Genomic DNA, 26589 nt, shown 5'->3' with positions numbered 1-26589 from the left:
CATACGCACTTGAACTGCTTTGGGGAGAGACTGGGGAAATGTGCAAGTTTAACCAACATCTGGGTTCACGAACTCACGTCCAGACAAAGGTACCCAGACTTTACAGATCAGCTTCAGCTGCTTGGGCATCTACTGCCAGTTCCGATCAGTGCCAACTGTAATGTTAACAAGGCGAATTAACCAGAGATGGGCGGGCACGTGGGAACCTCTGATGACTGCTGCCAGTGACACATTAAAATGAATATCCACTCTGGGGGCTGGATCTTCAATTAAATTCTCAAAACCTCAGTAGTAACATACTCAAACCCCCCATCGCACCCAGGAGGCACTGGTCCCCTTGGACAGAGAAGCCCCTTTACCTCTTCCTTGGGGAGAGGAGCCAGGCAGCTGGAGTATGCGAGTCCAAAAGAAACCCCAAAGGCTGTACTAGCCAGCCTGCCAGCTCAGGGAGGACCTGGGCTTATGTAACCACCACTTCTGCACAAACAACATGCTTGTGCATGTCTGATATTTAAGCGGAGGACATTTGACCATGCCCGAATCTGACGTCTCTGGGTCCGACAGGAGGTAAACCACACTGTCTGCCCAGGTGTGGCGTGGCTCGTGGTCGTCCAACAGAGGTCACAGTACGTGCCTTCAGATGGAAGCAACGCTGTCATCAGAATGCACACCCCCTGTCTGGTGACACTGAACCCCGACCACCACAGATACAGATGGGTCCCCAAGGAACGCAGCACAAAGACAGCCATAGGAGAGAGAAAAGAGGAGGAGATTCTGGATTACAGACACCCTCCCCTCCAGACAAAGCGCTTCTGAGAACAAAGGGAGTTGAGAGCCCCTCAGACCCCTGAACAGAGTCAGCAGCCACACCAGCTCAGGCCAAGAGACAGCCACGTCTCTGGGAGGTCTCTCACAGGCAGACAGGGCCGAGGCCGGGCCAAGGAGGCCACCAGCCGACCCCAGGGCTGCCTGCTTCGTGGCTGACCCAACACTCTCCTGAGAGCAGGTGGGCACAACCCCCTGAAGGACAAAAAGGAGGTGCATTCCTCTGAAAATCTCCTCCTGCAATGTCTGGGAAGGACATTTTAAAACAAAACGTGACCTTCAGAGAAATGACCTTAAATGATCTAGGCAGAGACGTCACCCCTCTTTCTGGAAGAAAACCAAGGAAAGAGACTATGCTGACTCCTCTGGTAACAGTTTCAGTAGTCACAGCACATAGCACTGTCACAACAGTCTAAATTCTTCACCTGAATTACTCCACAGAAATGAGAAATCGACTCCTTCGTCTCTTTCTTGATGAAACCAAGTGGCTGCTCTGCATGACTTCAGCATTCACACCATCAATACTTTCACCAGTCTCTTCTTCATGTCTTCAGCCTTTCTCCTTATATTATTTTCCCAGCAGCAGTCCTGACGTATGAAGTTTTGGTTCTGCCTGAAGACGCCACAGCAGGCAGATGGCACAGAGCAACAGGGGGACTTAATGTGAGCTAGCTGCAAGCAGGTCATGAGCGTCCGTTCACAGAGGCATCTCCAGGGACATGTCAGGTCAGCAGTGAGCAGGTGTGAGAGCAGAGACCCACCCGACAAGGCCACTCAGATTCCAGATAGCCCTCCAATCCCAAGAATAAAGCAAGACCCAGACCCTAAAGGATGACAGGCAGGGAGACTGTAAGAGCTGGGGCATAGAGGAATGGAGCCACTGGAACTGTGACATATGGTACATCACGGCAAGGATTAAGATGGAAACTACTCAGGGGCAGTTCCCTTGAAATAAAAATCATCAACTTATTAAGTTTTCCAAATGGCCTTCTAGTTAGGATGAGAGAGAGAAAGCCTCTGGTACCAAAAGAAGGCAGAGTTCCTCAAGAGAAAAAGAGAAAGGACAGGAAATTCCAAATCCAGAGGTAATTAAACACAGTGGGGGAGCTGAGGACACAGAGAAGCTGGAAGAACATGACGACAGCCAGCAGATACGCATCAGGAAGACCTGAGCTCAAGTCCTGGTCCCACCAGGCTCAGCAGCCCGACCACGTTGTTTTAAGTTCCTCCAGGCCTTGGTTTCCTCATCTACAGCAGGACCTGCAATCACAGATTCAAAAGTTCCCAGCCCAGACGTGGATACTCCAAGCAGGGCCAGCGACACAATCTACGGGTCCAGTGCAAAATGAAAACACGGGGCGTTTTTTTTTCCAACAACTAAACAATTTCATGATCGCAACAGCAGAGCATTAAACCAAGCACAGGGCCCTCCTCAGCTGCACATGCAGCTGGCCCTGACCCCAAGAACATGATGGGTTTTATGAATCCTTAACATTTTCTCCATGCTCGTTCCTCTCCTCCCAGGTCTGCTCTGCAGAGATCAGATGGAAAAAAAGACAAAAAAACTTTCAAAAATAAAGGACCTTAAAAAAAAAAATTAAATGGTCTTAATGTTAAATTGACTTAAGTTGATGACTGAACTGCGATTATATAAGGATACCCCCCTATTCTTAGGAAGTGCACACTGAGGTATTTAGGGGCAAAAGGCCACAAGGTGTGCAACTGATTCTCAAGTTGTTCAGAAAACATAATGTGTGTGCGCATGTGTGCGTGCATATGCATGCAGAAAGAGAAGGGGCAGGCACGTGAGTAGAAGGCAGATGGGGTCAAGGCTGGCCCTACGCGGGACTGGGCGCAAGATGCACGCAGGTTCTTGTACTCTCGTTCTTGCAACTCTTCTGTGAGGATAAAATCATTTCCAAAGGAGAAGCTAACATCACCCAGAGGTCCTGTTGAGCATGGGGGAGAAGGGAGGGAGGAACGGGAGAGAGACAAGGTGTGACTCCACACAGAGAGCGGCCGTTCTCCTGTTAACTGCTGAGTCCCCAGTACAGACCCAGGTCAACAAATGTTTAAGGCAGGAAGGAGAAAGGGAGCAACACCTTGTGTTCAAACTACCCCGGGGAATAAGGACCCGGAGCACGGACACGTGACTGATGGTTCTGCCAATGCCTGGGAACCAGGGAGCTGCCCCATGGAGCATGAAACCCCGGGATCCAGTGAGCACCACACATGGTGTGGCACGGCAGGTACCACGCACTGCACCGTGCACCTGGAGCCTCCTTTCTCTCCACTACTAACAGGTCCATAGGCCCCTAGGGCCCCCACTCAACATTCCCAGGCTCAGGGTCCCAAATGATCACGTGGGGTTACTGACTCCTTCACCCATGCACCGGGCATCTCCCACATGCCAGTCCTAATGCCACGCTCCCTGTCCTCAGAGCCTTCATTCCAGAAGGATCTCACAAGCTAACGGCATTAACTAATCTCTCGAGGGCTTTTCCAGCCCTGAAAATTCTATACAAAAACTCTGCGCTTTTTACTTCAAAAACAAGCATGAGTATCATGGCGTGACCACTCTCCAAAGTACTGGTACAAATGCACTCTGTCGTAAAGGTGAAAATACACTCAAGACACCCCCCGTTTCTCAACTTAAAAAAAATCTCCACCTTACACCTATTAGAATGGCTATAATCACCAGGACAAAAAACAACAAATGTTGGAGAGGATGTGGAGAAAAGGCAACCCTCATACATTGTTAGTGGGAATGCAAACCACTTCAGCCACTATGGAAAACAGTATGGAGATTTCCCAAAAAAATAAAAATAGAAATACCATATGACCCAGCTATTCCACTACTATTTATCCAAAGAACTTGAAATCAACAATTCAAAGAGACTTACGCACCCCTATGTTCATTGCAGCATTACTCAACAATAGCCCAGATGTGGAAGCAACCCTAGTGCCCTTCAACTGATGAATGGATAAAGAAGATGTGGTATATAAATATAATAGAATACTACTCAGCCATAAAAAAAGACAACATCGTCCCATTTGCAACAACATGGATGGACCTTGAGGGTATTATGCTAAGTGAGATAAGCCAGACAGACAAAGACAAACACCATATGATTTCACTCACACGTGGAAGATAAATAAACCCATGGACAAAGAGAACAGATGAGTGGTCACCAGAGGGGAGGGGGTGGGGGGCGGGCATAAGGGGTAAAGGGGCACATATGTATGGTGACTGACAAATAATAATGTACACGTGAAATTTCACAATGTTATACACTATTATGACACCAATTAAAAAAAAACTCCACACAGTGAAATGCTTGAGAGCGTATATAATTAAGCCTTCTGCCAATGATCAAGTTGATTTTAGCTGTCAAAATTCTTATTCCTTAACAACTTAGACAAATAGCAAGAATTTCAAAAATCTAACAAAGCTCTGTAGCTAGCAGAACATTATAAAAGATAGAAATACTTACTGAAGCAATAAACTTATCAATGAGGGAAACAACTTTGAAGTGCAGATTAATGATCAATATTAAAATTAAAATATCAAAAGTATTTTACTTTTCTGCTTCATTAGTCCTCCTCATTCACAGTCAACTAGCACAAAAACGGTTATGAAGACTAATTTTGTTAAAGACCTTGGAGAAAAGAGGAAAGAACTGCTCCTTCATGAATACTAAAGATGATAAAATAGGAAACCAATAACATTTTATCACTTTATATAAATTAATCTAATTTAGAAATAATTTAGTACTATAATTTATGCAGAACTTATAATCTCGCCAAGAAAAATTGTTGTATTACTAGTATCAGAAACATGGTTACCTACAGTTGCCAGATATTAAACATCTGCAGTGATTTATATAATTTGAGAGAAATGGTAAGGGATAGAGGATCAAAAAATATAATTAGAGATCAAAATAGGAGGCATCTGAGAATACTATTTGCCAGATGGGTTCTCAGGAGCTAAAATAAATCAGAGCACACACCTACAAAAGATGGTCTCGATCACAGGCTGCTAGTTGAGATATCGAGACCAAGTATTTGTTCTTGAAAAACCACCATTCCTCCTCACGCCGACACAATTCACAAGGATCTGGACATAGTTACTTTCTGGTAGATGCAGAGGGACCACTTTAAAGACTTAGCTTCCAAAACTAAAGGCTGTTCTTCTGTGGTTTCACAGAGCGGCAGCTTAAAAGCTCTCGCCCTAGGAATGGAAAGTGTTCTGAACGTCTTTTGGCTTCATGGAGTCAACACATCACCAGACAGTGAAATCTTGACTCGATCTAAATGCTACATGGATTCTAGCACTCTGTTTGTAAAGTTCAGCACCTGGCTCCCCACAGAAAGTTAATAATCATTTATTAGGTATGAAGACACAAAAAAAGTCAGTTGGATGCCACCAGGTGGGGAGAGCCCTGTCCCACGGAGCCTGGCCGTCCTCGGTGATGGGAAGCCAGGGCAGAGACAAGGAGTACTCTCATGCTCACCCGGCCAATACGCAGAGGCTGTGAAGCGCTTTCACATAAAATTCCTAATATATTTTGTCACAACATTCCAATGCTATAAAGATCTAACCGTTTCCAATAATCAGAAAATGCACAGATTTGCAAGATTTATCCCACAGAAAATCCACTTAGCATTTCATAATACTTAGCTCAGATCATAAAGGCCAGCTGAGTTGGAAGGGCAGAATGCTGGCTTTGAGAATTAAGCCAGCCACTAGCTGGCTGGTATGAATGTGCACTACTTTCTCATCTAGAAAAGGAGTGGTTTTAGTCAGAGGTTGATGACAGATTACTCTGAAATATGATGAGAGCTAAGGACTTTGTTTATGGGAGGGGATGCACAGGTGTATATGCATGGACACGTAAAGCGCTTTGAATGTTTTCAGAGATCTCACAAATTTCCTGAAGCCCAGCTACGGGCTCTGTTCAGAATCCTCAGTCGGACGGCTTCTCAAGTCCTTGCTAGCTCTGATACGCCACACCACTGCAGACCAGGGCACTGCTTACCTCCTTGACTATATCTTCCTGTGTCTTAGACACAGGAGGTTCACATTTTAAGCCCATTCTACAAAGAAAATCACCTGGGCATTTGTATCCCTCACGTCTCCTCCTTGGAAATTTGAGCCTTGGGATACCATGTGGGGTCTTTGTCACCATCTGTCCCCTCACACACAAGTTTCTGCCCTCTAAATCTGTTGTTTGGTGGGAAACAGTTCTTCTCTTCCCCCTACCTCCCTCCCTCTCCACCTGTTCTTTGGAGAGTGGGGACTAAGCCCTCACTTACAAGGACTCACACCCAAGCCAGGGCCTCTCAGAGCAATGCTGCTCACACTCCACCGTGTATACAAACCACCTGGGAATCTCGTTAAGCTGCAGATTCTGATTCATAAGTCCCAGCTGGGGCTCGGTCTGCATGCCTAACAAGCTCCCGGGGGACCACTCCAGTGACCGCCACTCTCAGCCCTGTCTTGACATGAGTACAGCCATGTTTGGCCGCTCCATTGACCTACAGCCACCAGCACAAAAAAGAAATACAAAGCTGCTTTCTGTGTGGTGGGAACTGGCCTTTCTCCCACGGAGAGAGTTGCAAGTTGTAACATTTCAAGGCTCTTGGAGCGTTGTAGGCCAGAATGGACTGGCCATCTGTGCCAGGCTGAGACGATAACCAAAGAGAACAATGCACGTACACAACTACTGGGCTGGGACGTTAGCCAAGGGGCTCAGTGCACGTACGCCACTGATAACCATTTGTACATGGAAACACTAAATGCTTGCTCTGCAAACTCTGTAATTGCTTACTCTGAAAATTACTGATGGTATAAAAACTGCTGGAAACTGAGCCCTAGTGAAAGTTCCACCTGTGGAAGGGACACCTTGCCCAGGACGTGTGATCCTTGCCCAGCCGCCTCGATTGACAGGGCTCTCCCGGCAGTGGGGCGTGGATGTTGTGAGTAACTGATTTGATGTGAAGTAATTGATTTGATATGAAGTAATTGATTTGATGTGTTCTCTTTTCGGTCAACCTGGTGTTTCTCTTTCCGGTTGATTTGTGTCATTTCTCTTCAGCCGATGTGCGTGTTTTCCCTTTCCAGTCAGGCTGATGTTTTTTCCCTCTTAATATTTGACCCATTTGGATCTGTTTGCAGACCGTCGCCTTTACTATCCTCTATATAATAAAATATACCTTCGGTCCATTTGTTTGGAGTGGAAAGTGTCTTTTACGTCTCCGATCGAATCCCCGAACCTCTCATAACAAGCCCCCAGCCCCGTTCCCTAAGCTCCCTTCTCAGCCTGAGGTCAACTCGCCATGTGTCTCTGTGGAGTCTTCTAGTGGCCTCTAAAGGGTCTCGAATCTCTTTAAAACACCCAAACCCACCCCCTCAGTTGCTTCAAAGAAACAAGTTTGCGTAACACATCACCTTATCACAAAAGTAGAAGAACCCCGGATTTTAGAGTCTGACAAACCTGGATTTGAACACCATAATCTAACAACGCGAGTTGTGGCAAACTGTTCACCTCTCTGAGTTTTATCTATAAAACTGCTTTGTAGAAAGACCTAAAAGAGACAACAGGTAAAGCAACAGCACTGCCAGTTCTAACGACAACCCTGATTCAGCGCCAGCCCTAAACTGCCCTGATGGTGCCCCAAGAACATGGGCGTACAGGACCACTGGTTCCTCCTGACAAGATCTAAACTTGGTTATCTTCACGTCGGCCCCAAATTCCTGTGTGTCCCTCATACAACCCCATGTGCAAAGAAGGAGGCATCTGAAGAGACAAGATTTCTCCTTCACAACTCTGAAACTTGTGGACCAGCATGGGACCCTGAGCATGAGCTTCCTCGATGTAGAGCAATGGAGGTCAACGAAGCCTGCCTTCCACAGCAGCAGGTGTGCTTCTCCAAGTCTACAGGCACCCCTTAGTTCTCCAGTGTGGACAAACGCAGTTCCAATAGGACTCAAGATTACACGCAACGTTTCCCAGTGACGGCACTCTCCTCCCAGTTCCTGCGTTTCATGTTTAGGTCTGTATCCATTCTTGAATTATCCTGCTGTGAACTGCATAGTCCTCATTATGGACTAATCAAAACAAAACACTATTCATCCATTCTCTGCTGCCATGGTTAAGAACCTTCCTAAAGTATTTCTGTTCACCATCAGGAGGCCACAGACAACACTGTGAGGTCAGCTGCTGCTCAAGGTATATCTTTGTATCATGTAACAGACACACCAGCTGTAAAGTTAAGACAGATCACACTTCAAGGGCACTAAGACAGCATGATATTGAAAGGAGTATGAAGTAATTTTGCTGGGAAAGAAAAAACAACCATATGAAGGTGAGCTATCACTTGCCCCCACTCCTCTGCATAAAATCAAGATTTTCATGTTTCACTTTTGCCCAAACTAGAGAATAATTACATACTGTATTAAATCAGTAAACTAATCAGGTTAGTTTACTGATCAGACCAATATTGTAGTCAATCAACAACTTCAGTCCAGTGATGCTCACTCGCCAGGGCATCAAAATCACCTGAAGATGAATACACCTGGATCTGGACACATGGGTAAATACACAGAGAAGGAGGGAGGGAGGAAGGAAGACATCCGGATCCCACCTTAACTGGGCGTGGGTGGGTGGAGCCCAGCCACCAGTATTTCTTAAGCACCACAGCAGATTCTAATTTATAACCGGAGTTGAGAATCATGACTTAGTCTTTGGTTTTAAAATCCTTTTAAGAAAGTTCAGACTTAAGACACACACTAAGATTAGAGATTATTCTCTTTGCTTCTTTAGTTGTTTCTGTACTCTACAACTTTTCTACAATGAGCGTGTATTGCTATCATCAGAAAAAATAAAGTGAAAAAAAAATTTTAAAGAAAAGCCACATCCACAAAATCGCAAACATATGACTCTTCTGCATTCTCCTGCTTCTTCTGTGTTCAAACACACTACTGTGTCCAAATCTTATTAGATGTGCCCCCTTCCTGATCCTTCAAGACTCTATAATATAGGCCGTCATCACAAGAAACAGCCATTATCAAACTCAAGAATTCTGTAGTTCTGTTGAGACAATGTGTATTTATCACCTTAAGTCTGGGGTTTTCAACCCACTGGAATCTAACTGGCTGCCCCCAGGAACCACCTGGGGAGTTGTAAACCACCCCCCCAGGCCTGGCCACACCAAGACCAATTAAATTAGAACCTCTGGGCTGAGACCCACCCAATGTTTTACATCCGCGGTGATCCCAGTGTGCAGCTATAGCTGGGACCACTGGCTTAAAGAGTTGGTTAACACACGTCTCCACATCTGGAGGTGAGAAGCTTCCAGCTTAAAAGCCCAATACCTTGAAATTCTGACACTGGTGTAATTTCAGAGAACAGTCATTTGTGGATACGCACTGATGTTCAATTTCAAGTTGGCAAGAAATAAAAATAGGACACTACCCCTATTCTCTCTATAACAGAGAACGTGTTCACTGTTCTCCCTTCTAACTGGACATAAGTTACCATCTTCCACATTTAAATACGAGAAATGCTGAGAACACTGTTATGTGTCAGTCACATATTCCGACCCAACAAAACTGGACAGAATGTGCTTCCACAGGATCTCTGTAGCTCCTGTGGGTCGGTGCCACTCCTCAGAGGGACTCTGCCGCCCAGGGTCAGGCCTGTCCTCTCACCGGGCCTGCGATTCTCAGATGAAAGGCGGGATGCTGACATTTTCCTTGTTTGTAAATCTGAAATAAAAGTGCGTCTTCGTAACTCTTAAAGAAGCCCTGTGCTGTCTGATTATTCTCCTCCCATGCCCCCAGCCCCCTCCCCTCCTCTCTCCCAGAAAACAGGGGCTGCTGTTTGTGCGGGTCTGTTCTCTGTTCTCTGTCTCGGAGAATCACCCCAGAGACAACATTTGCTCTGTGATGGGAGATGTTCAGACACAAGCGGCAGAGAATTTTAACAGCATGCAAAACACTGCAGCTAAAGAGCTTTTACTAATAGTGTAATTTTAATGAGTGAAACCTCCATTTTCAGAGTTGAATAAAATAAACATATATATAACCAACATGGAAATTCTGCAAAGTATTATTAAATGAATCCAAAAAGTCTAAGAAATTCTTTCAAAGAAATGGGTTTGTCCTTCTCCATTTCAACGCATTATACATTTGTAGAAATCTTTTCTAAAGCACCCCAGGATGCTCAGGCTCGGGAAGGAAGGCGCTGTGGGATGCTCAGGCTCGGGAAGGAAGGCGCTGTGGGATGCTCAGGCTCGGGAAGGAAGGCGCTGTGGGATGCTCAGGCTCGGGAAGGAAGGCGCTGTGGGATGCTCAGGCTCGGGAAGGAAGGCGCTGTGGGATGCTCAGGCTCGGGAAGGAAGGCGCTGTGGGATGCTCAGGATCGGGAAGGAAGGCGCTGTGGGATGCTCAGGCTCGGGAAGGAAGGCGCTGTGGGATGCTCAGGCTCGGGAAGGAAGGCGCTGTGGGATGCTCAGGCTCGGGAAGGAAGGCCCTGTGGGATGCTCAGGCTTGGGAAGGAAGGCGCTGTGGGATTCCTTCGTTCTCTGAGGCAAAAGCACGCATGAGGGAAAGCAGAGGGTGTGCAGGCAGAGAACCGGGACACGACACAGCACAGAGACTCAGGCCCACCTCACAGGGAGCACGAAACAGCCACACGGTAGGGGTTCTTGTCTCCCCTATGAAAAGAAATGAGTAATTCATTCAGCAATGTTTTATGGAGCACCTGCTGACGGAATGCACTCTCCCAGGTCCTGGAGACACAAGTCAGAACAGGCCCTGCTCTCCTGGAACTTGGAAGGAGGGGGACAGAAACTAAACTGGCTATCATGAAATTGGCTGTGTCCTTACAACAGTGACAGTGCAACGAGGAGGCAACACAGGGTGACGGGAGCATGCAGGGGCCTGACCCGGTCTCGGCAGTCAGGAAAGGATTCTCTGCAGACGGGACCTTCACTGGGACCTGAAGGATGAGCTGAAAGCTGGCTAAGTGAAGGGGCAGGTTTTGCAGGCAAGGAACACAACGGTCAGCGTGGCTGGGGTGCAGAGAGGGAGGGGAAGGCCGGAGAAGGCTGCAAGGCGGACGGCACCACGGGACCAAGGGGAAGGGGGGGACCTGCCCAGACATGCGAGTCTGAGGACGTCGGGAAGGAGGACGGACACGTGGGTATGGAGCAGAGGGGCAGCCTGAGCCAGGGACGCCGGATGGGAGTTGTCAGCAGAGATGGAGCAGAAGCTGTAGGCGGGGGTGAACCACCTCACAGTCCGCTGTGGGCTTTAAATAAAAAACCTGAATACCCCTTTGAAGCCATAGTTTGCACCTGTAATAACCTCAAGCACACTTGCTGGAAGGAATGAGTCCTAAGAAAACACGGTCAACCCAACGACTCTTCATTTCACAATCTGAAGGGACCAACTGCGATGTTTAGTCTTTGCTTTGATAGATGGGAGAAGGAGGTTCTGTGACTACAGATGCGACCACTAATAGTTATTCCCAGGGTCCAAGAAAAAAATCTGGATCTTTTATAACTGATTAAATAATAATGCTGCCCTCAAAGAACCCTGAATCAACTCGTGGCAAGACACCTCATTCTCCCGTCAGCCTCTGTGCATACGTTAGGTGCAGAGAGGAAAACACAATTGGGAAAATGAGACAGCAAATAAAATTAATTATAATTATGGAAATGCAGCTTAAAGAACAAAGGCTTAAATCTGTAACAGTTCTAAGGGGAAATAATTCTCATAAGTAACCATTTAAAATGTGACAAGTCTGCAAATCTGAAGGAAATGCTGACTTTTTTTTTAGATATTTCTTCTTCTTTCTAATTTAGTAATTAGAATTGGTATTCCCAAGCATAAAGGAATTAAACAATCAAGGGCCTATCTGCTTGGCGACTCCCAACGGCCACAGTTGAAGAGAAAGAACTTGAGAGTCTAATGGGAAAGGCCGGGCACAGACCTCACCTAACAACATAGGCTTGTTTCCGACAAGAACCAAGGCTCAAGCGTCAAAGACCAAACACGGCTACTTGTCATCCACCCGGGCGTCCCAGGCACCAGGTCTTCAAGTGGCCATTTTGCTGTGCACTTAACCCGATCTTTTCATCCGTTGGTTATTCCAGAACGTGAAGGACCTCAACACGAAAGCATGACAAGAGATCACAGTGGCTTCAGTCATCCAGCAAGATCTTCTCATCACATTAGATTCCTGACAGGGAAAGGAGGGTGAGATGTCTCCACAGGGATTTTTATAAATCTAGACTTGCCTGGTTCTCATCAATCCAGCTACACAATCTTGCAAGAAGCAAGCACAATAAAGAACACCAGCACCTTTGGGGAAATAAAGTCACCCTATCCCAAAATGTAAGTGGACAAGGACCAGCCTGGGTGGCTCTAGAGGGATCCAAGGGAACTGTCAGGGTGCGGGGGTGGGATTCCATCCATTCCCAGGCACCTCACCTGAGCCCTCCTGACGTGCACAGCCCACAGCCTGGAGCAGGAGATACACGCTGAGGACCGAGGTGGGAGGAAGCTCCCCGCACCCAGAGACACGCAGAGGAAGAGCCGCGAAACGAACGATGCAGAGACTTCCCATGGCTGTGGGAGCAACGCCCACAACAGTGTGAGACAGGACAAAAGGAGACTGCTCAGCAGGTCTGGGAAGAGGAAGGAGCAACCTCACACCCCATCCCACCCCCAGAGCCCGCAGCAGCCTGCACAACTCCACGTGAGGAAACACGAGAGAAGAGACAGGGCCGGGCCTGACCTTTGCCCAAGTGTCCTCAGGCAGGGAAGCTGTGCCTCCGACGGAGAGAGTTAGGTGCAGACAACGGGTGGGCTCGAGGGAGACTCAGGTCCTCTCTGAAGGGCCCTTGGTCACAGGCGCCAGGGTGGAACTGACATCCACAGGAGTCCCGACCACCTCACACCATCAGGTACAACAGGGCCCCATTTGGGGGTGGGAGACCTCTGCATCCCCCACCTGTCCTCCGTGTGCCAAAGCCTAAGGAGCTGGGCCTTGAATTCCTCATCAGGGGCAGAAGCTGGCAGACCCAGGGAGCCTCCACCCTCAGCCCCTGGCAGCCAGGCCAGGCCAGGCCTGTGCTGGAGGGAAGGGAGGACACGGGAGTTCAGTGAGGTTGAGATTAACATTTTAAACTAGATTAGACCCTCGATAACCAAACGCAGCCAGAAAGTAACAGAATCTGCCCAAGATGTTGCAAAGAGGACTTTTTTTTTTTTTAAAGATTTTATTTATTCAGTTTTTTCCCCCCAAAGCCCCAGTAGATAGTTGTATGTCATAGGTTCACATCCTTCTAGTTGCTGTACGTGGGACTCGGCCTCGCGTTGGACGGAGAAGTGGTGCCTCGGGGCGCTCCCGGGATCCGAACCCGGGCCGCCAGCATCAGAGCGCGCGCACTTAACCGCTAAGCCACGGAGCCGGCCCGCAAAGAGGACTTTTAAAAAGCATTAATTGAAGAAAAATAGAACAATTTCACGTATATGCTACACTAAGTTGAGATGCTCCATAAACCAGTCACAAACAGAAGGCCCACCATGGAGAAAGACAGAAAAGAAAAGAACTTCAAATTTTAAAAAATAAATAAATAGCATTTCACGGAGGCTTTGACTGAGAATTTTCTGTATCTCCAAGAAATGAAGGAGCAGCACATGCTCCCAGAAGGTGACGGACGCGTCTGTTTCACACCAGCTCACATGAAGGTGACAACTGAACCTAAGTATCCACTCCTGGCTCTGATTGTCTCAGATGAGGGAAGAAGGGCATAAATCAATTTGGTCACTCAATTCACAGCAAATTCTCTAATTAGCTTCTAGGGTGAGGAGAGGAAGTCAAAAAACATAAGCCTTTCTTGAAATGTTAGCACTCAGAAAGGAGTGTAGAGGTCACTTGTCCTGAACTGCAGCATTAGGCTGACCTGGAAACTCGGCCCCACAGGGAACAACTCACCCAAAGCAGCCCGCTCGTGGGTGGCCCGGAGGAGCCTCGTGGTCGGGCCTGCCTGTGCCTTCAGTGCCTCTGGCTTCTCTGCAGGACACACCTGAGCATCACAGACCTGCCGACGTGCCCCACCCTTCCTGCCTTGGTGGCCATGGTGGGGGCGGGGGGTGGCTAAGGAGGAATCTAGTTCCATTATCATCTATAAAATGTAAATGACTCAATTCACTTTCTCCTTAAGGCACAGCTTCTTTTTTTAACTCGTTCTCTCAACTTGTCTTTGAAATTTTTTCCACGCAGTATCCCTCTCCAAGAGATAATACTTTTGATCTTAGTGACGCTCACTGTCACTGCGTTAACAGGAGTTCTGTGTGCACTAGAGTCTTCTGGACCTAGAAGTGGATGTTGTACAGTCGTTCCCTGGAAAAGCCAGGCTTCATCCCAGGAAGAAACGACACTCTAACACCATCTGGCAGTGCCCACACTCCCTACAGCAGGCCGGCTGCCCAAGTCGCAACTTGCTAATAAACTGGCCTAAATTAATGAGAACATAACTCACTTCTGCATAATTTCATAAATTCACTTCACATTTACCAGGCAGGATCTGGCATTCTTCTTTCTTTTTCCAATAAAGATGGAATTTCAGCGAGGGGGAACTTCTCCACTCTTCTTTTCAAATATAATGACATTTGTCCTGAAAGCTTGCTTGTCAGTCCTAGCTGCTGGTCTCTCCATGGTCACCAGGCACTCGTGAGCATCCCTACACACACACACACAGACACAGACAGAGACACACACACACACACCTCTCTCCCTACAGGGAAATGGAGCTTTTTGCCAGTGCAAAGCTAAGTGCAAAGTTTACAGTCAAAAGGAAGTCCTTCCCCCTCTCCCTCCTCATCCTGCCAGCCTTTCCTTCCCACGTCCTGGCCTGGAGGACACTTCCCTTCACCACACACCCATCCTGATGTTGACACACAGGGGCCTCAGACACTGCTGCTACAGGGAGCTGTGGAATCTGGCAAAACCCTCACTTTAGAGACAGGGAAACTGAGAATCCCCCAGGTGACAAAGGCGACACAGTCAGCAGGGAACTAGAACTCGTCTTGGTCCCGGTCCAGCCTCCTTTCCTCACAGACTGGCAGTCAAGTCTCTATCCTCACATCACAGACCAGGCCTGTCCAGAAAGAGGAGGCTGGATAGAAAGTAATTCATTTAATTAATTAACTAAAGTAATTAGTTTCATTAGAAGGTTGTTGTGAGGCAGTAAAAGTACATAAAAGGTACTTTTTTAAGAGACATTAATAAGAGAACTATCCTTAATCTTATCCTTTGACAGTAAGAGACACTCATAATTCATTTCAGAACCTTTCTAGTCTAGATTTGTGATGGTCATTCACAAACATTCATATAACAACATGATAGCAACAGAAATAAATTTCAATGTAACAAGCTGAGATGATACCAAAATAACTTAAAGGAAAGCAATTAATAATTTTTTCCAACATCACAATTATAACCAGCAGTGCATGAAAACAAAATTTAAATCACTTCCAAGTATATTCTATTAAGGAACTCAAATATTTGGAAAAACTTATGTGCATAAGAAATTATGTATATTAATTGCAAATATACTGATTATTGGCTTAAGAATCTGTGTCCTAGGTCAAAGAAAAATGCTGCAATTCGCTGCAACCAAGAAAACCAGCTGAGGGTATAGGTAATTTTCAAATAAGAATAATTTATAAAAGTAGAAGCCAGTGAAGCAAAGTCCACACTCCACAAATCACTCTTGGCCCAAGTGTTTTCTCTATTTCACACATTTCAGGAGAATAAACACCAAGTGGAGAAAACCTCAGTGACTGGCTGCTTTGACAGGTGCACCATCCCTCTGGATTCGAAAGATTCCCTAAAAATCTGGGCACAGGAGAGACAAGGGGGAAATAAACAACAGCTTCACATGATTCCTAACAGGCTCCTCTCATTACGGACACAGAAGTCGGTCGGCTCAGCCAGCTCACCATTGTCAGCCAGCACACACCACTTCCCGACTTTCCCAGAGCTTCCATCCCTATGTCAGGACTGCTAGAAGATGAAATAGTAGATAAAAGACCGACAGACGATGAACAGTGTTTTCTCTGGGTGGTGGGATTGTGGGCAATTTTCACAACTGTTTCAAGGAGGACATACCACCTCTACACTCAGAAAATGAGGCTACGAATACGTCTTATGAACTATGAAACAGCATACAGTCGTGCATTTTTATTTTAAGTTTTACTGACCATTTTAGCCTGCAGAGTCTTCATTTTAATGTAGCTCTTTTCTCCTGGGAATACTGCTTAAATCTGTGTATATAAAGAGTCTGGCTCACACGATCTGTACAGCTGAGTCTGCATGTCCTAAAAGTCTCTTATCTTGCAGAGGAAATGGTTCTTTTCTGTTTATCATGAAGAAATTCTGTTTCTTTCTGTCTGGACTGATTTGGTTATGTAGGAGAGTCATCAACATGGACAAGGAGAAGCCAAGCTGGCAAGCAAGAAGCACCCCACTGCTCACTCCAAGTGCCCGACTCACAGTGTCCTGTCCCCCTTCTCAGAACGTTCTGAACCCTCCACAAAGACAGCATCACTAGGGCTCCCTCGGCTTAAAATACACCAGGACTTCTCACGACCGTCCAGTGAGGTCAGTAAGTTCCTGTCTCAACAGGCAATAACTTTCTGCACAGGTGAATACAGAGGAAGAGCAGAGGTGTATTCTTTCCCAAATTACATACCCTTAGGCAGAGACATCCAAAATGATATTTTACAGTATTGGAAATACTTAAAGCCATTGCTTTATTATAAACGAACAGATCATAATTCTACTTGGCTTGAAACCTTTTAATGTCAGGAAGATTTACTTTCTCTAAATCCTCGCAAAGGAGTAATTCTCAGAGGCGACAAGTAACCAAGCATGTTTTCTGTACTCTGCTGCCCCCCTGCGTACCTGCTGCTTAGTGACGAGGGAGCTCACAAAAGAACAGCCACTAATTCTCAGAAGCATGACAGTGGAATCTCAGAGAGAACCAGAAAGAACCTCAGAACCGCAGGGACCAGCACGCTCATTTCAGAGGAGAGACTGAGAACCTGAAGGATTATATGACTTGCTCAAGATCATACACTGAGCGTTAACAGCAGAGCAAATACTACCAAATAGAACTTAAACCTCTCAGAGTGTTAATTTCTCCCTCAAATTATGAAATGGAAACGGCAGCCTGGAAGAAAAGAAATCGTGAGGTTTTGGGGGTAAGCAGATCAGGGTCTGAATTTTAGATTACCACTTCACAACCTCAGTTTCCCCATCCACAAAATGGATGAATGATGACTGCTGCAAAGGTGTTGAAAGGATTCGATATGACAGTGTTCGTTGAGCCCTCAGCACAAGCATCTGCAATAGAGTGATACACTAAGTGTGGTACAATGGCTAAATACGCACGAAATCGTTTTCAAATCGTTACAGCCTTTGAGATCTCTGGACAGAGACATTCTAAAAAACTGAACGAAAGCTTTAAATCTGAACTTTTTCAAAACTGGCACAAAATAAAATGAAAAATATAGCTAGTTTTTCTAACTCTTATGTTTCTTTGACTATCAAATCTATTCTTTTTTTTGTCTTTTGTTTTTTGTTTTTTTTTTGTGAGGGAGATTAGCCCTGAGCTAACATCTGTTGTCAATTCTCCTCTTTTTGCTGAGAAGATTGGCCCTGGGCTGACATCCATGCCCATCTTCCTCTATTTTGTATATGGGACACCTGCCACAGCATGGCTTGACAAGTGGTGCGTCGGTCCATGCCCAAGATCCAAACCTGTGAACCCCCAGGCCGCCAAGCGGAGCGCGCGCACTTAACTACTATGCACCGGGCCAGCCCAAATCTATTCTTTTTTCATACAACTAAAGTTGTAACAGAAAGTACCACACAGCAAACACTGTATGAGATGAAGCAGTGAACAGGATCCTTAGATGAGGTTTACAAGAACACGAGGCAGAACTCGGGGCCACGGTGTAAGGTCACGATTCCCATCTCCCTCGTAAGGGCCCTTCCCCACTGCAAGGCCCAGAGAGCCGGCCTGCAGACATGAGGCCGGAGCTTTAGTCCTGGCCTTGCTAGAAATCACATCCACCTGGGCAGTCCCACAGCAAGGGGGAGGATGAATGTGAAAAGACACAGGAAAGTCTAAAGCACTTTAGTAAAGTAAGCTTAAGTTTACCTTAAACTTAATTAAAGCAATAATAAACATTAAGGCTGTCACCAAATTGAGGAAGAAAAGCCAAACTTAGAAAGGTGAAGACAGCTTAGACCACAGAATTGTTAAATACACTCCACTCCCCACAAAACTCTTCTCTGTAATCTCACCAGTTCTTGACGGAGATTACTCCAAAAATTCTGGCAACACATAAATCTCTGGCTCCTACATAAATTTCACTCAAGGGCATCCTGACAGCAGGGTAGACACAGCTTTTCCTCGACTGTATACCACAAAACAAACACACCAGCAGGGCAAAGGCAATTCATCTTGTTTGCCATGAAAATGACTAATATTGATTACTCTCTGATTCAGAGCTGCAGTGACCCACCCTGATAGTGATGGTTGGGTGCTGCGAACAGTCTGCTTGTGGACGTGGCCTGATGAGCCAGACCCAAGCTGGGGATAAGCACACCAGTACCTGCAAGGCCGCAGTGGGCCCAGACCTCCACCATTCAAAGGTCAGGAGGGATGCCACTGGAGTGGACACGTAGCACAAGAGGAAAGGCCCTGACGCGGACCAACCTGTGAGGAGAGAGCGTAACACCACCACGGCTGTCGGGGTGGGCACACTGCTCACCCCAGCAGGGGACGTGCCCAAGGGGGCTTCTCGGGTGACTGTCCATCAACAGGTTCACTCAGGCTCTCGGATCAACCCCACAGTTATACCCTATCTGCATCCAGAGTGCTGGAATCAAGCACTGTCAGAAGCAACACAGAAGATCCAGCTCCCTAAATACAGAAGGCAGCTCACCGTGAAACACACTGTTGTCCACCAGAAAATGCCTGCGGTACTGCGCACGGCTCCTCCGCTCCACGTTCCAGTAGCTCATCATCAGACTTCTGACACAGCATCAAACCAAAGTGCCCTGTCGAGGAAATGGAGAGACAACAATGAAGAAAACGGCAGCCACACACTCATTCTGGCCGTGTAATGCCATCAGTTACTGGCACAGCTTCTCCACGGGGAGCCAGAATCCCCGCGCTCCCAGAAACTGCCCACAAATCTCCCCAGGGGTGGGGTGCCACTTAACACACAATACAGCAGCTTTTTCAAATAGCCCCTTTCAGGGCTCAAAGTTACTGCCGTCCCCAGGGAAAATAAATCCACCATCAGGAACAAGTTCAGGACTGGTTTACATGCCCCAGGCCTTACCCATGTTCATATTCAGCCAGGACCCAACCCAGTCGGCACTGGTAACTTCTTGGGAAATTTCAGTGGCAGGAAGGGAGTACCATTCCCAGCTCCTGAATTCTGGGTCAATACCACTCTGGTGGACTACGCGATCAGTCCATGGAAATCCTGGAAATCACAACAGCGTCCACGCAGCCACGGGCAAGCCAAACACAGTGACAAAGGCTGCCTCCCTCTGTTGGGTTCATTACAGTGTCCAGTCAGGGCCACTTTGGCCTGCACCTGCCCGGGCGGAACTTACTGGTGTGACCAGAGCCGGCACAGGCCTCGAGCCGGTGACCTGCCCCTCCACAGCGCTCACTCGAGCAAGGACTTGAAAAGCAGAGATCTGAGCTGATGAATTAAACTCCTCCAAAAGCTGACATGTATACCCCTGAACAAGGCCCTCTTTGTTCTCAAGAGTTGGCTAAGCAACTTTTCAGAATTCCAGCTTCTTTCCTAGTCAAAGAATAAAGCCAGGAAAGATCAAGCAAGGCTGGGGCAAAGGAAAACCCGCAGGTGGGAACAACCTGTCATCTGTCCTGTTGAAGCAATCGAGAGCTCTGTAAAGTTCTCCGGGAGGAAGCTGGCCGCACTCTGGAAACAATCAATCCGCAGAGCCATGTGTCCACTCGAGGAACCGCACGGCAAGGGCTCCGAGGCTTCTGTCAAGCTCCTTGCTCCCTGGGCTCCTTCTGACCGTCCCCAACAGTGGGCTTTCAAACTCTACCCCATCCTACCTCTTCTCTGGCTCCACGCTGACTCCCCCTTCTTCCTGCCCCATCCCCACCTGCTGGATCTGGCTGCTCTTCCTCCTCCCTCAGCCCGAGGGCGAGGCCCATCACCCTCAGATGACAGCTCCTATGGGACCAATCATAAAACATGACAGAAAACAGACGTTTACGGAGCCAGCCCCTGTCCTCTCCCCACCCAATACTGCACAAAGATCTCTTTAAAACAATAGTTATATATGCTCATTAATTTTAAAAAAACAATACTGAAATTCATCAAATTTTTTTTTTAATTGAAAAATTCCCTCTTCCCTCATTTCGTGTTCCTCTCCTGGAACGACCACTTGGTTTGGTGTGTATCAGTCCAGTTCTCTTTCTATGCATTCACTTATCTATTTGTACATACATTCATGTATGTAATTTGGAAGACTTTTATATTTTTAATAAAAATATCGTTTTTCAAGAATTGGAAATAATTTTCAGTAATATCTGCAGTAACCATTTCCTACCAAAAGCATATTTATGATTGACAATAGAACCATTTTAAGTTATACAGAAGTAAAGAGAACCCTGTCTGTATTCATGCTCATCTCTCCTTGCTACTTGATCTTACGGTTTCACATGTCATTCTTCATGAAACCACTGCCCTCTCTGTTCATCCTCAATTCAAGGGAGAAGGGATGAGAAGAGGATGAAAGAATAATGTGCATGGTATACAGAGAGCAAAGCACTTGCACACACCTGACTCTCGTGTGGCCCTTCCTGTAACCACACGAAAGAAGAGAAGGTGTCGGACTCACCTGCTGCTGGAAAAGGTAGCAATGGACTTGAAATCCTGTCTTCAGGTCCCAAACCCAAGGCTCTAGCCCTGCCAGGCCAGAGGAGCTAGACTGTCACGTAATGTGGAGGTTTTTTAACAAATCCTACGAATTATTTTCATTCCTCCCTTCAAACGGAGGAATCTAATTCACCTTCCTTTGAATACGGGCTGGACTCAGTGACTCATTTCTAACAAAATCAGTTGGAATTGATGCTATGAGTCTTCCAAGACTAGGTCATAAAAAACATACAGTTTCTGCCTGGCTCCCTGTCTCTCTGAATGCTTCCCCTGGGAACCCAGCCACCAGTCATAGGAAACGTGCACGTTCCAGCTGATAGCCCCAGCGAGGCCAACAGCCAACATCAACCCAGACGTGTGAGTGAATGGAACCCAGCCTTCAAGTCTTCCAGACGAGGCCCCAAATGCAGAGGAGGACACGCCATCCCTCTGTACTCCACCTGTATTTCTGACCCAGAGAGATAGCAAAAGATAGTAATTATTGTTTTAAGACACTGAGATTTGGAGTAATTTGTTACATAGCAATAGAAAATGAATATAAGCACCACCCTCAGATCCATCCAATAAGGGTATGGACCTGCAACAACGTGAGGACAGAAACACAAACCACAGAGATGTATTAATACTGAGATATCTGAGCACTGGTTCACATCAGTGGACCAGGCTTTCCAACATCCGGATCTTTCTGCTCACACTGTAATCACCGCTCTTTTCTTCGAGGGCTGGGTAAAATGCCACTGCCTCCCTGAAAGGCCCCCCGGAGTCTCTCCCTCCAATTTACCTAAAACCCTCTCCCGCACTGAACTATCATAATCCCATCTGCCAACTACAGAGCACCTACTCTCCACCAAGAACTGGGTCAGCTTTACACCTGTGGGCCTCAGCCGCGAGTGCACATCAGAACCAATCACTGGGAAGCCTGGGAACCCCGACCCCCAGCCCCCCAGACCAATTACATCAAATCTCTTGGGGTGGACTCAGGCCTCCTGGGTCTCACGGCCCCACAGGTGACTCCCACACGAGACAAAGCTGGTAGTCACTCTTTGTACACTTTCTCTCTGCTCCTTGAAGACCCCTGCAGGCAGTGCTCTAAGGATGAGGGGACTCAGAGTGTAAATGGCTGAGCACAGGGAGAAGCAGCTGACCCTGCGGCCCCCCGGGCCGTGTGCCCCCTACTCTGGCTGACTCGCTGGTCTTATCTCCGCGGGCATCTGCTTGCCGAAGGGCAGGCTGGAGGCTGCCACAGGCCCTCAGGGAAGGTCAGCATCACCTTCATTGTGTGCCCCATTTCCTGGGTTCTGCCAGTGAGAGACTGAAGGAAGTAAGTGCCCACTCTGGCCTCCAGAATCAGAGCAAATGATTTTAAAATTTAGAGAGAGTGGAGGAGGAGACAACGAATGAGGTAGTAGGTCTGGGGCAGGGAAGAGAGAGCTGAGCAATCGACCCAGTCTCAGCTTCAACTGGATTAGGATGACGAGCCAGGAACAGTGCTCATTAAGGGGAGGTAACCGAAGGGAACTTAGAAACCAGCGAAGCCCCGTGGCCGGTGGGGCGGCCAGGAGGGAAGTGGGGCCCAGAGAGGATGTGTGACGAGCACTGCCGGCCTTGGTCAAGCCAGCAGCAAACCAGCCTCGCAGTCCCAAGAGGGAGCCTCCGGTGTTCACGGTCCCTCTGTGTGAACACAATGGGCAAAAACATCTATGAAAATAGACTTTCAGGGACTTTTCAAACAATTACAATTTAAATTACATCAGAGATGTATTTCCATTGCACTCTGTACTCAATTTGAAGTTGTTCGTTCAATATTCAGGCAAAAGCAAAGATGTTTAAAAACTGATTTTTTTAACTTTCTTTTGGGGCTTACAAAATGCTACTCCTCCTCCTAAGAAGTCTACGTAATACACATGTTACATTTAGAACTCTCTAGAACATGCAGATCCCAATCCTTGACTGTCACAAAAATAACTCACAGTGACTAAGGAACATTCCGTAGAGAAATGACTGACCGTTATTAAAACGAGTTTCACATTCCGCCTCCAGAATAAGGTTAATGTAGATTTTTTTTGTTTTTTAGTGGATGGTTAAGTTATAGGAAATACCATACATATATGTATATAAAAACCATGTATTTATTATATATGTATTTTATTTACCATTAACAATTTATTTTTATCCATTTTTAGAGTTTGAAACACACAGAAAAGCTCAAAAAACTTACATAGTGATACCACCCACCACCCAAAAACGACTACCGGGGACACTGCAGTCTATTTTTTTTTTAAACACAAACGAAAGCCAATTATTTTGTAGTCTACTTTTTTGCACTTAATAATTTACTAATATATTATGACATTCTAGCCATATCAATAAACATTCTTCTACAGAACATATATGTGATTTGAAAAAGAAACTGTAACCAACTCTACTCAGAGACTCCGAACCCCAATAAGAACTAAAAGGAGCCACGTAAGCTTGCAGAGCAGATTCCTCAGATGGACTAAATTTATCTAAAAAGTTTACATGCTCCAAAGCTCACTTTATAATCATTCTACATTTCTTTATTTTTATCCGTGGGTACATGACCAAAGTTGCCGGCATCACACGGCAGGCCAGTCATAGACCAGCAGGAAGTTAAATCCTAATTTAACTAAAGCCCCCATGAAAAAGCTCACAGCGGCTGCGCCTCCCTCTGGCTTTCCTCTAGGAAACTCCTTCTCCACTTTCTGTCCATGAGATTTAGCTGGTGTCAGCTCCATCCCGATTCAGGTGGGCTCATGGCTCAGGCCTGCGAATCAGAGAAGTGCATCCTCCAGGCCAGAGCAGAGGAGGCCCACATGGCCCGTTTCAGATCACTGAGAGGCAGGCACGGATTTCTATTCGAACTGTTGGAGAAAAGAAACTTCTTTTTCTGTTGAACTTGAAGTTGTAAGACTGTGAAGTTGTGAAGCCTCAAAACCTAGTCCTCCTGGCAGCCATCCTGTCACTACAAGGGGAAAATCTGTGTGAGACTGGATCCAACCCAGAGGAATGAAGAGAAACTAAGTCCTGTTGACATCATTTCAGTCATACGTGAAGCTAGAGCTATCCCTGCACTTTTTAGTTAAATGAGGCAGTACATTCTCTTTTCTGCTTTGTTTAGTTGTGTTTAAGCCACACTGAGTGGGTTTTCTGTCACTTGCAACCAAAGAGTCCTGACTGATTAAAACTATAGAGAACCCACCTAGCGCTCATGAGCTCTCCATTCTGATGAGAAGTGTCAGCAGAGCCAAACGTATAGACAACCCACCTAGTGGTCATGAGCTCTCCATTCTGATGAGAAGTGTCAGCAGAGCCAAATGTATAGAGAATCCACCTAGTGGTCATGAACTGTCCATTCTGGTTTCAACTATAAAAACTGACTCACTGGGGGATCTTGGGCAAGTTTTGAAGTGGTCTTCTCTGAGTTTCAAAATATGAATCTGTATTTACTTGGGCTTTCCCTAGGCATATTTTGCATTCAGGTCCTTTGTTCTGGTAGTAAAGGACGCCCTCACACCCTCTGAAGCCGTATTTAAGCAGAGCAAAACCTGTAACCTTATCTTCATCTTTAGATTCCCTTAGCTGTTTCTTACTGTGAGGCAAATCTATGTCAACTGCTTTAACATGAGTTTTATGAAACACCACAAATGTGTTCAAGTCACTTGAATGGCTTAATAAAGACAAGCTATTCAAGCTCATACATGGAACTCAGAGTTCTAACAACCTGCTAAAGGGGAAAAAGAAATAGGAAAATCTAAAAGAAAACTTTGTAGAGGGGTAGACATTCTGTGTGTGTCTATATCCACAGAAAGTAGAGGGGTTTGTCGAGGTCATGCCAACTGCCATCTCCACTCTCTATCTACTGCGACTCCTATCACCACAGCCCACTCAGAAACCCACACCCTCAGTCTCATTCGTTTACAATCTTTCTTAATAATAATATATTACCTGTAAATCTCTTTTTGGCTATACAATATTTCCATCTTATCTTTTTAAAAAATGACCCTTACGATAGCCCTATGAGTCACAAACTCATGTCTTCAGACTCCAAATCCACTGTCCCCACCCAGGGCTACACCCTGTCCAGCAGTGTGTCCTCCTCAACACGCTGCTTCCCGCTGGAAAGCACCCAGAGCTGTAATACGACAGACAAGACTAATTCTTCCCACCTCCACTATTCAGTCCAGCTCCACTATGGGCCAGTGAAGGAGAAGAGACAGAGATGACTAAATGAATCGTTACTTATTCAAGAAATGCGTACCTTGTCCCTCCAGCCAGGAGCCTCTGGGGTGCACAGACTGGAGAGGATCAAAGCGTCGGCCCTTTGAGTATAAAATGGTGGGAGGTTTTCTGCAATGAAATTTGAGTGAGCTACTTGGACAAGTTCAGAAACACCAAGGCCAGACATCACGGGAAAATGAGGGGTGCATGTGTCCCCCAAATCCTAACAACAAGGAAGGAGGCTACAGCCAGAAATAAAACATAAACTCACCCTGTTGTCAGAAAATGCAACTAGTTCATGGGAGGCGGTAAGGCAACAAGGGGCAATGGAAACAAGCGTGAGGGATGTCCAGAGGCCAGAGCTGCAGCCCAGTCCTCCCTCGCTTCGGCTGCCTCGTCTATGCGACAGAAGAGGGGTGCTGGTGAATGAGGCACTCTCTCAGAGCTTCCAACCTGAATATGCCACATTCTATTAATAAGGATTACGGGCAACCCCTCCCTAATACCCCAACCCACTCATCTTTAATTATAAATTAAAACAGCCCTGAGACACCACAGAATTAATTCCCATTAGCAGGACAGCACTTCACTGATGTGGAGAATGCTGATTCCCTCCTCTTCAAGCCTTGCTGAGAGACAAAAGACATAATTAATAGGCTCTGAAGTCATATTCGTAGAACAGTAAGTGCTTATAAACAGGAAGGCAAGGGGAAAAGTCCCAAACTGTGTCCTGCACCTCACAGCCTCTGACACAACACGTTTGGGAATTTTTGCACCAGGGTATCCCGAAAGGTTGAGAATTCAAACTAAATCCACTTAAAAGCTAAGATTTCAAAGACAGCTGCTCTTCTCATTTCTCCACTACTTTTAAGACAAACAACATAGAGAATGACACAGTGCAGGGATGGGTGGGAGGGGCAGCCCTCCTCCTGTGGCCCAGTCCCCTGCGGACAGCTTCCCCAGCAGCTCAGAAGCCCGGGTCAGGCCCAAGGCCTGTCAGAGGGGCCCACCCCACTCTGCAGATGCAGGTCACTGTCCTCCCCTCCCCCTCCATCACAAACTCCCTCCCCCACTTCCCACAGGTTCCAAGCACTGCCACACTGGTTGTTACAGGGCTCTGCAAACAGCCTAATTCCACAGCTAGCCCCTCCAGCCATGTACACAAAGGGAAAGAAATAAAAGGTACTTCGTTCATTTTTTTAAGGCTCACAGGAGACACCACTAAACCCCAAGTTCCAGGTGTGTTTTCTTTTCTATAAAGCAGCTGAAAACGCTCTTGTTGAGCAATGAGATACACTGTCCACCCTCCAAAGACCCTGGATGCTTCATTTGAAAGGGGTGGTTTCAAGTATAATCATATGTATCCAGTGCTTGGAAGAGTTCATACCTTTTGGTTCAGTAATTCACCTTCTGGAAATACATCAAAAAGAAATAAAGATACAAAATGTACACAAAAATTTTCACTGTATCATTTTTTATGACAAAAATTAAAACACTAAATA

General features: G+C 46.5%; 1 protein-coding gene across 10 annotated transcripts in view; it reads right to left on the bottom strand.

The window, feature by feature from the left end:
• PLCH1 (phospholipase C eta 1) overlaps positions 1-26589 on the bottom strand; it is a 214205-nt gene that overhangs the window by 170322 nt on the left and 17294 nt on the right. For 8 of the 10 annotated variants that reach the window (XM_087430352.1, XM_087430355.1, XM_087430356.1 and 5 more), the window contains exon 2: positions 18860-18974. In XM_087430352.1, coding sequence (XP_087286478.1) covers positions 18860-18941 — 82 coding nt within the window. In that variant the 5' untranslated portion in view covers positions 18942-18974. Of the gene's footprint in view, positions 1-18859; positions 18975-26589 lie in introns of those variants that run through there. The other 2 variants (XM_087430359.1, XM_087430360.1) reach the window with 1 other exon arrangement.

Source organism: Ceratotherium simum, chromosome 5, assembly GCF_057802395.1.
Source record: "Ceratotherium simum simum isolate JZ-2026a chromosome 5, ASM5780239v1, whole genome shotgun sequence".
Classification (NCBI taxonomy): domain Eukaryota; kingdom Metazoa; phylum Chordata; class Mammalia; order Perissodactyla; family Rhinocerotidae; genus Ceratotherium; species Ceratotherium simum.
Note: the sequence above shows the minus strand (reverse complement) of the source record. Positions and strands in the feature narration are given on the sequence as shown.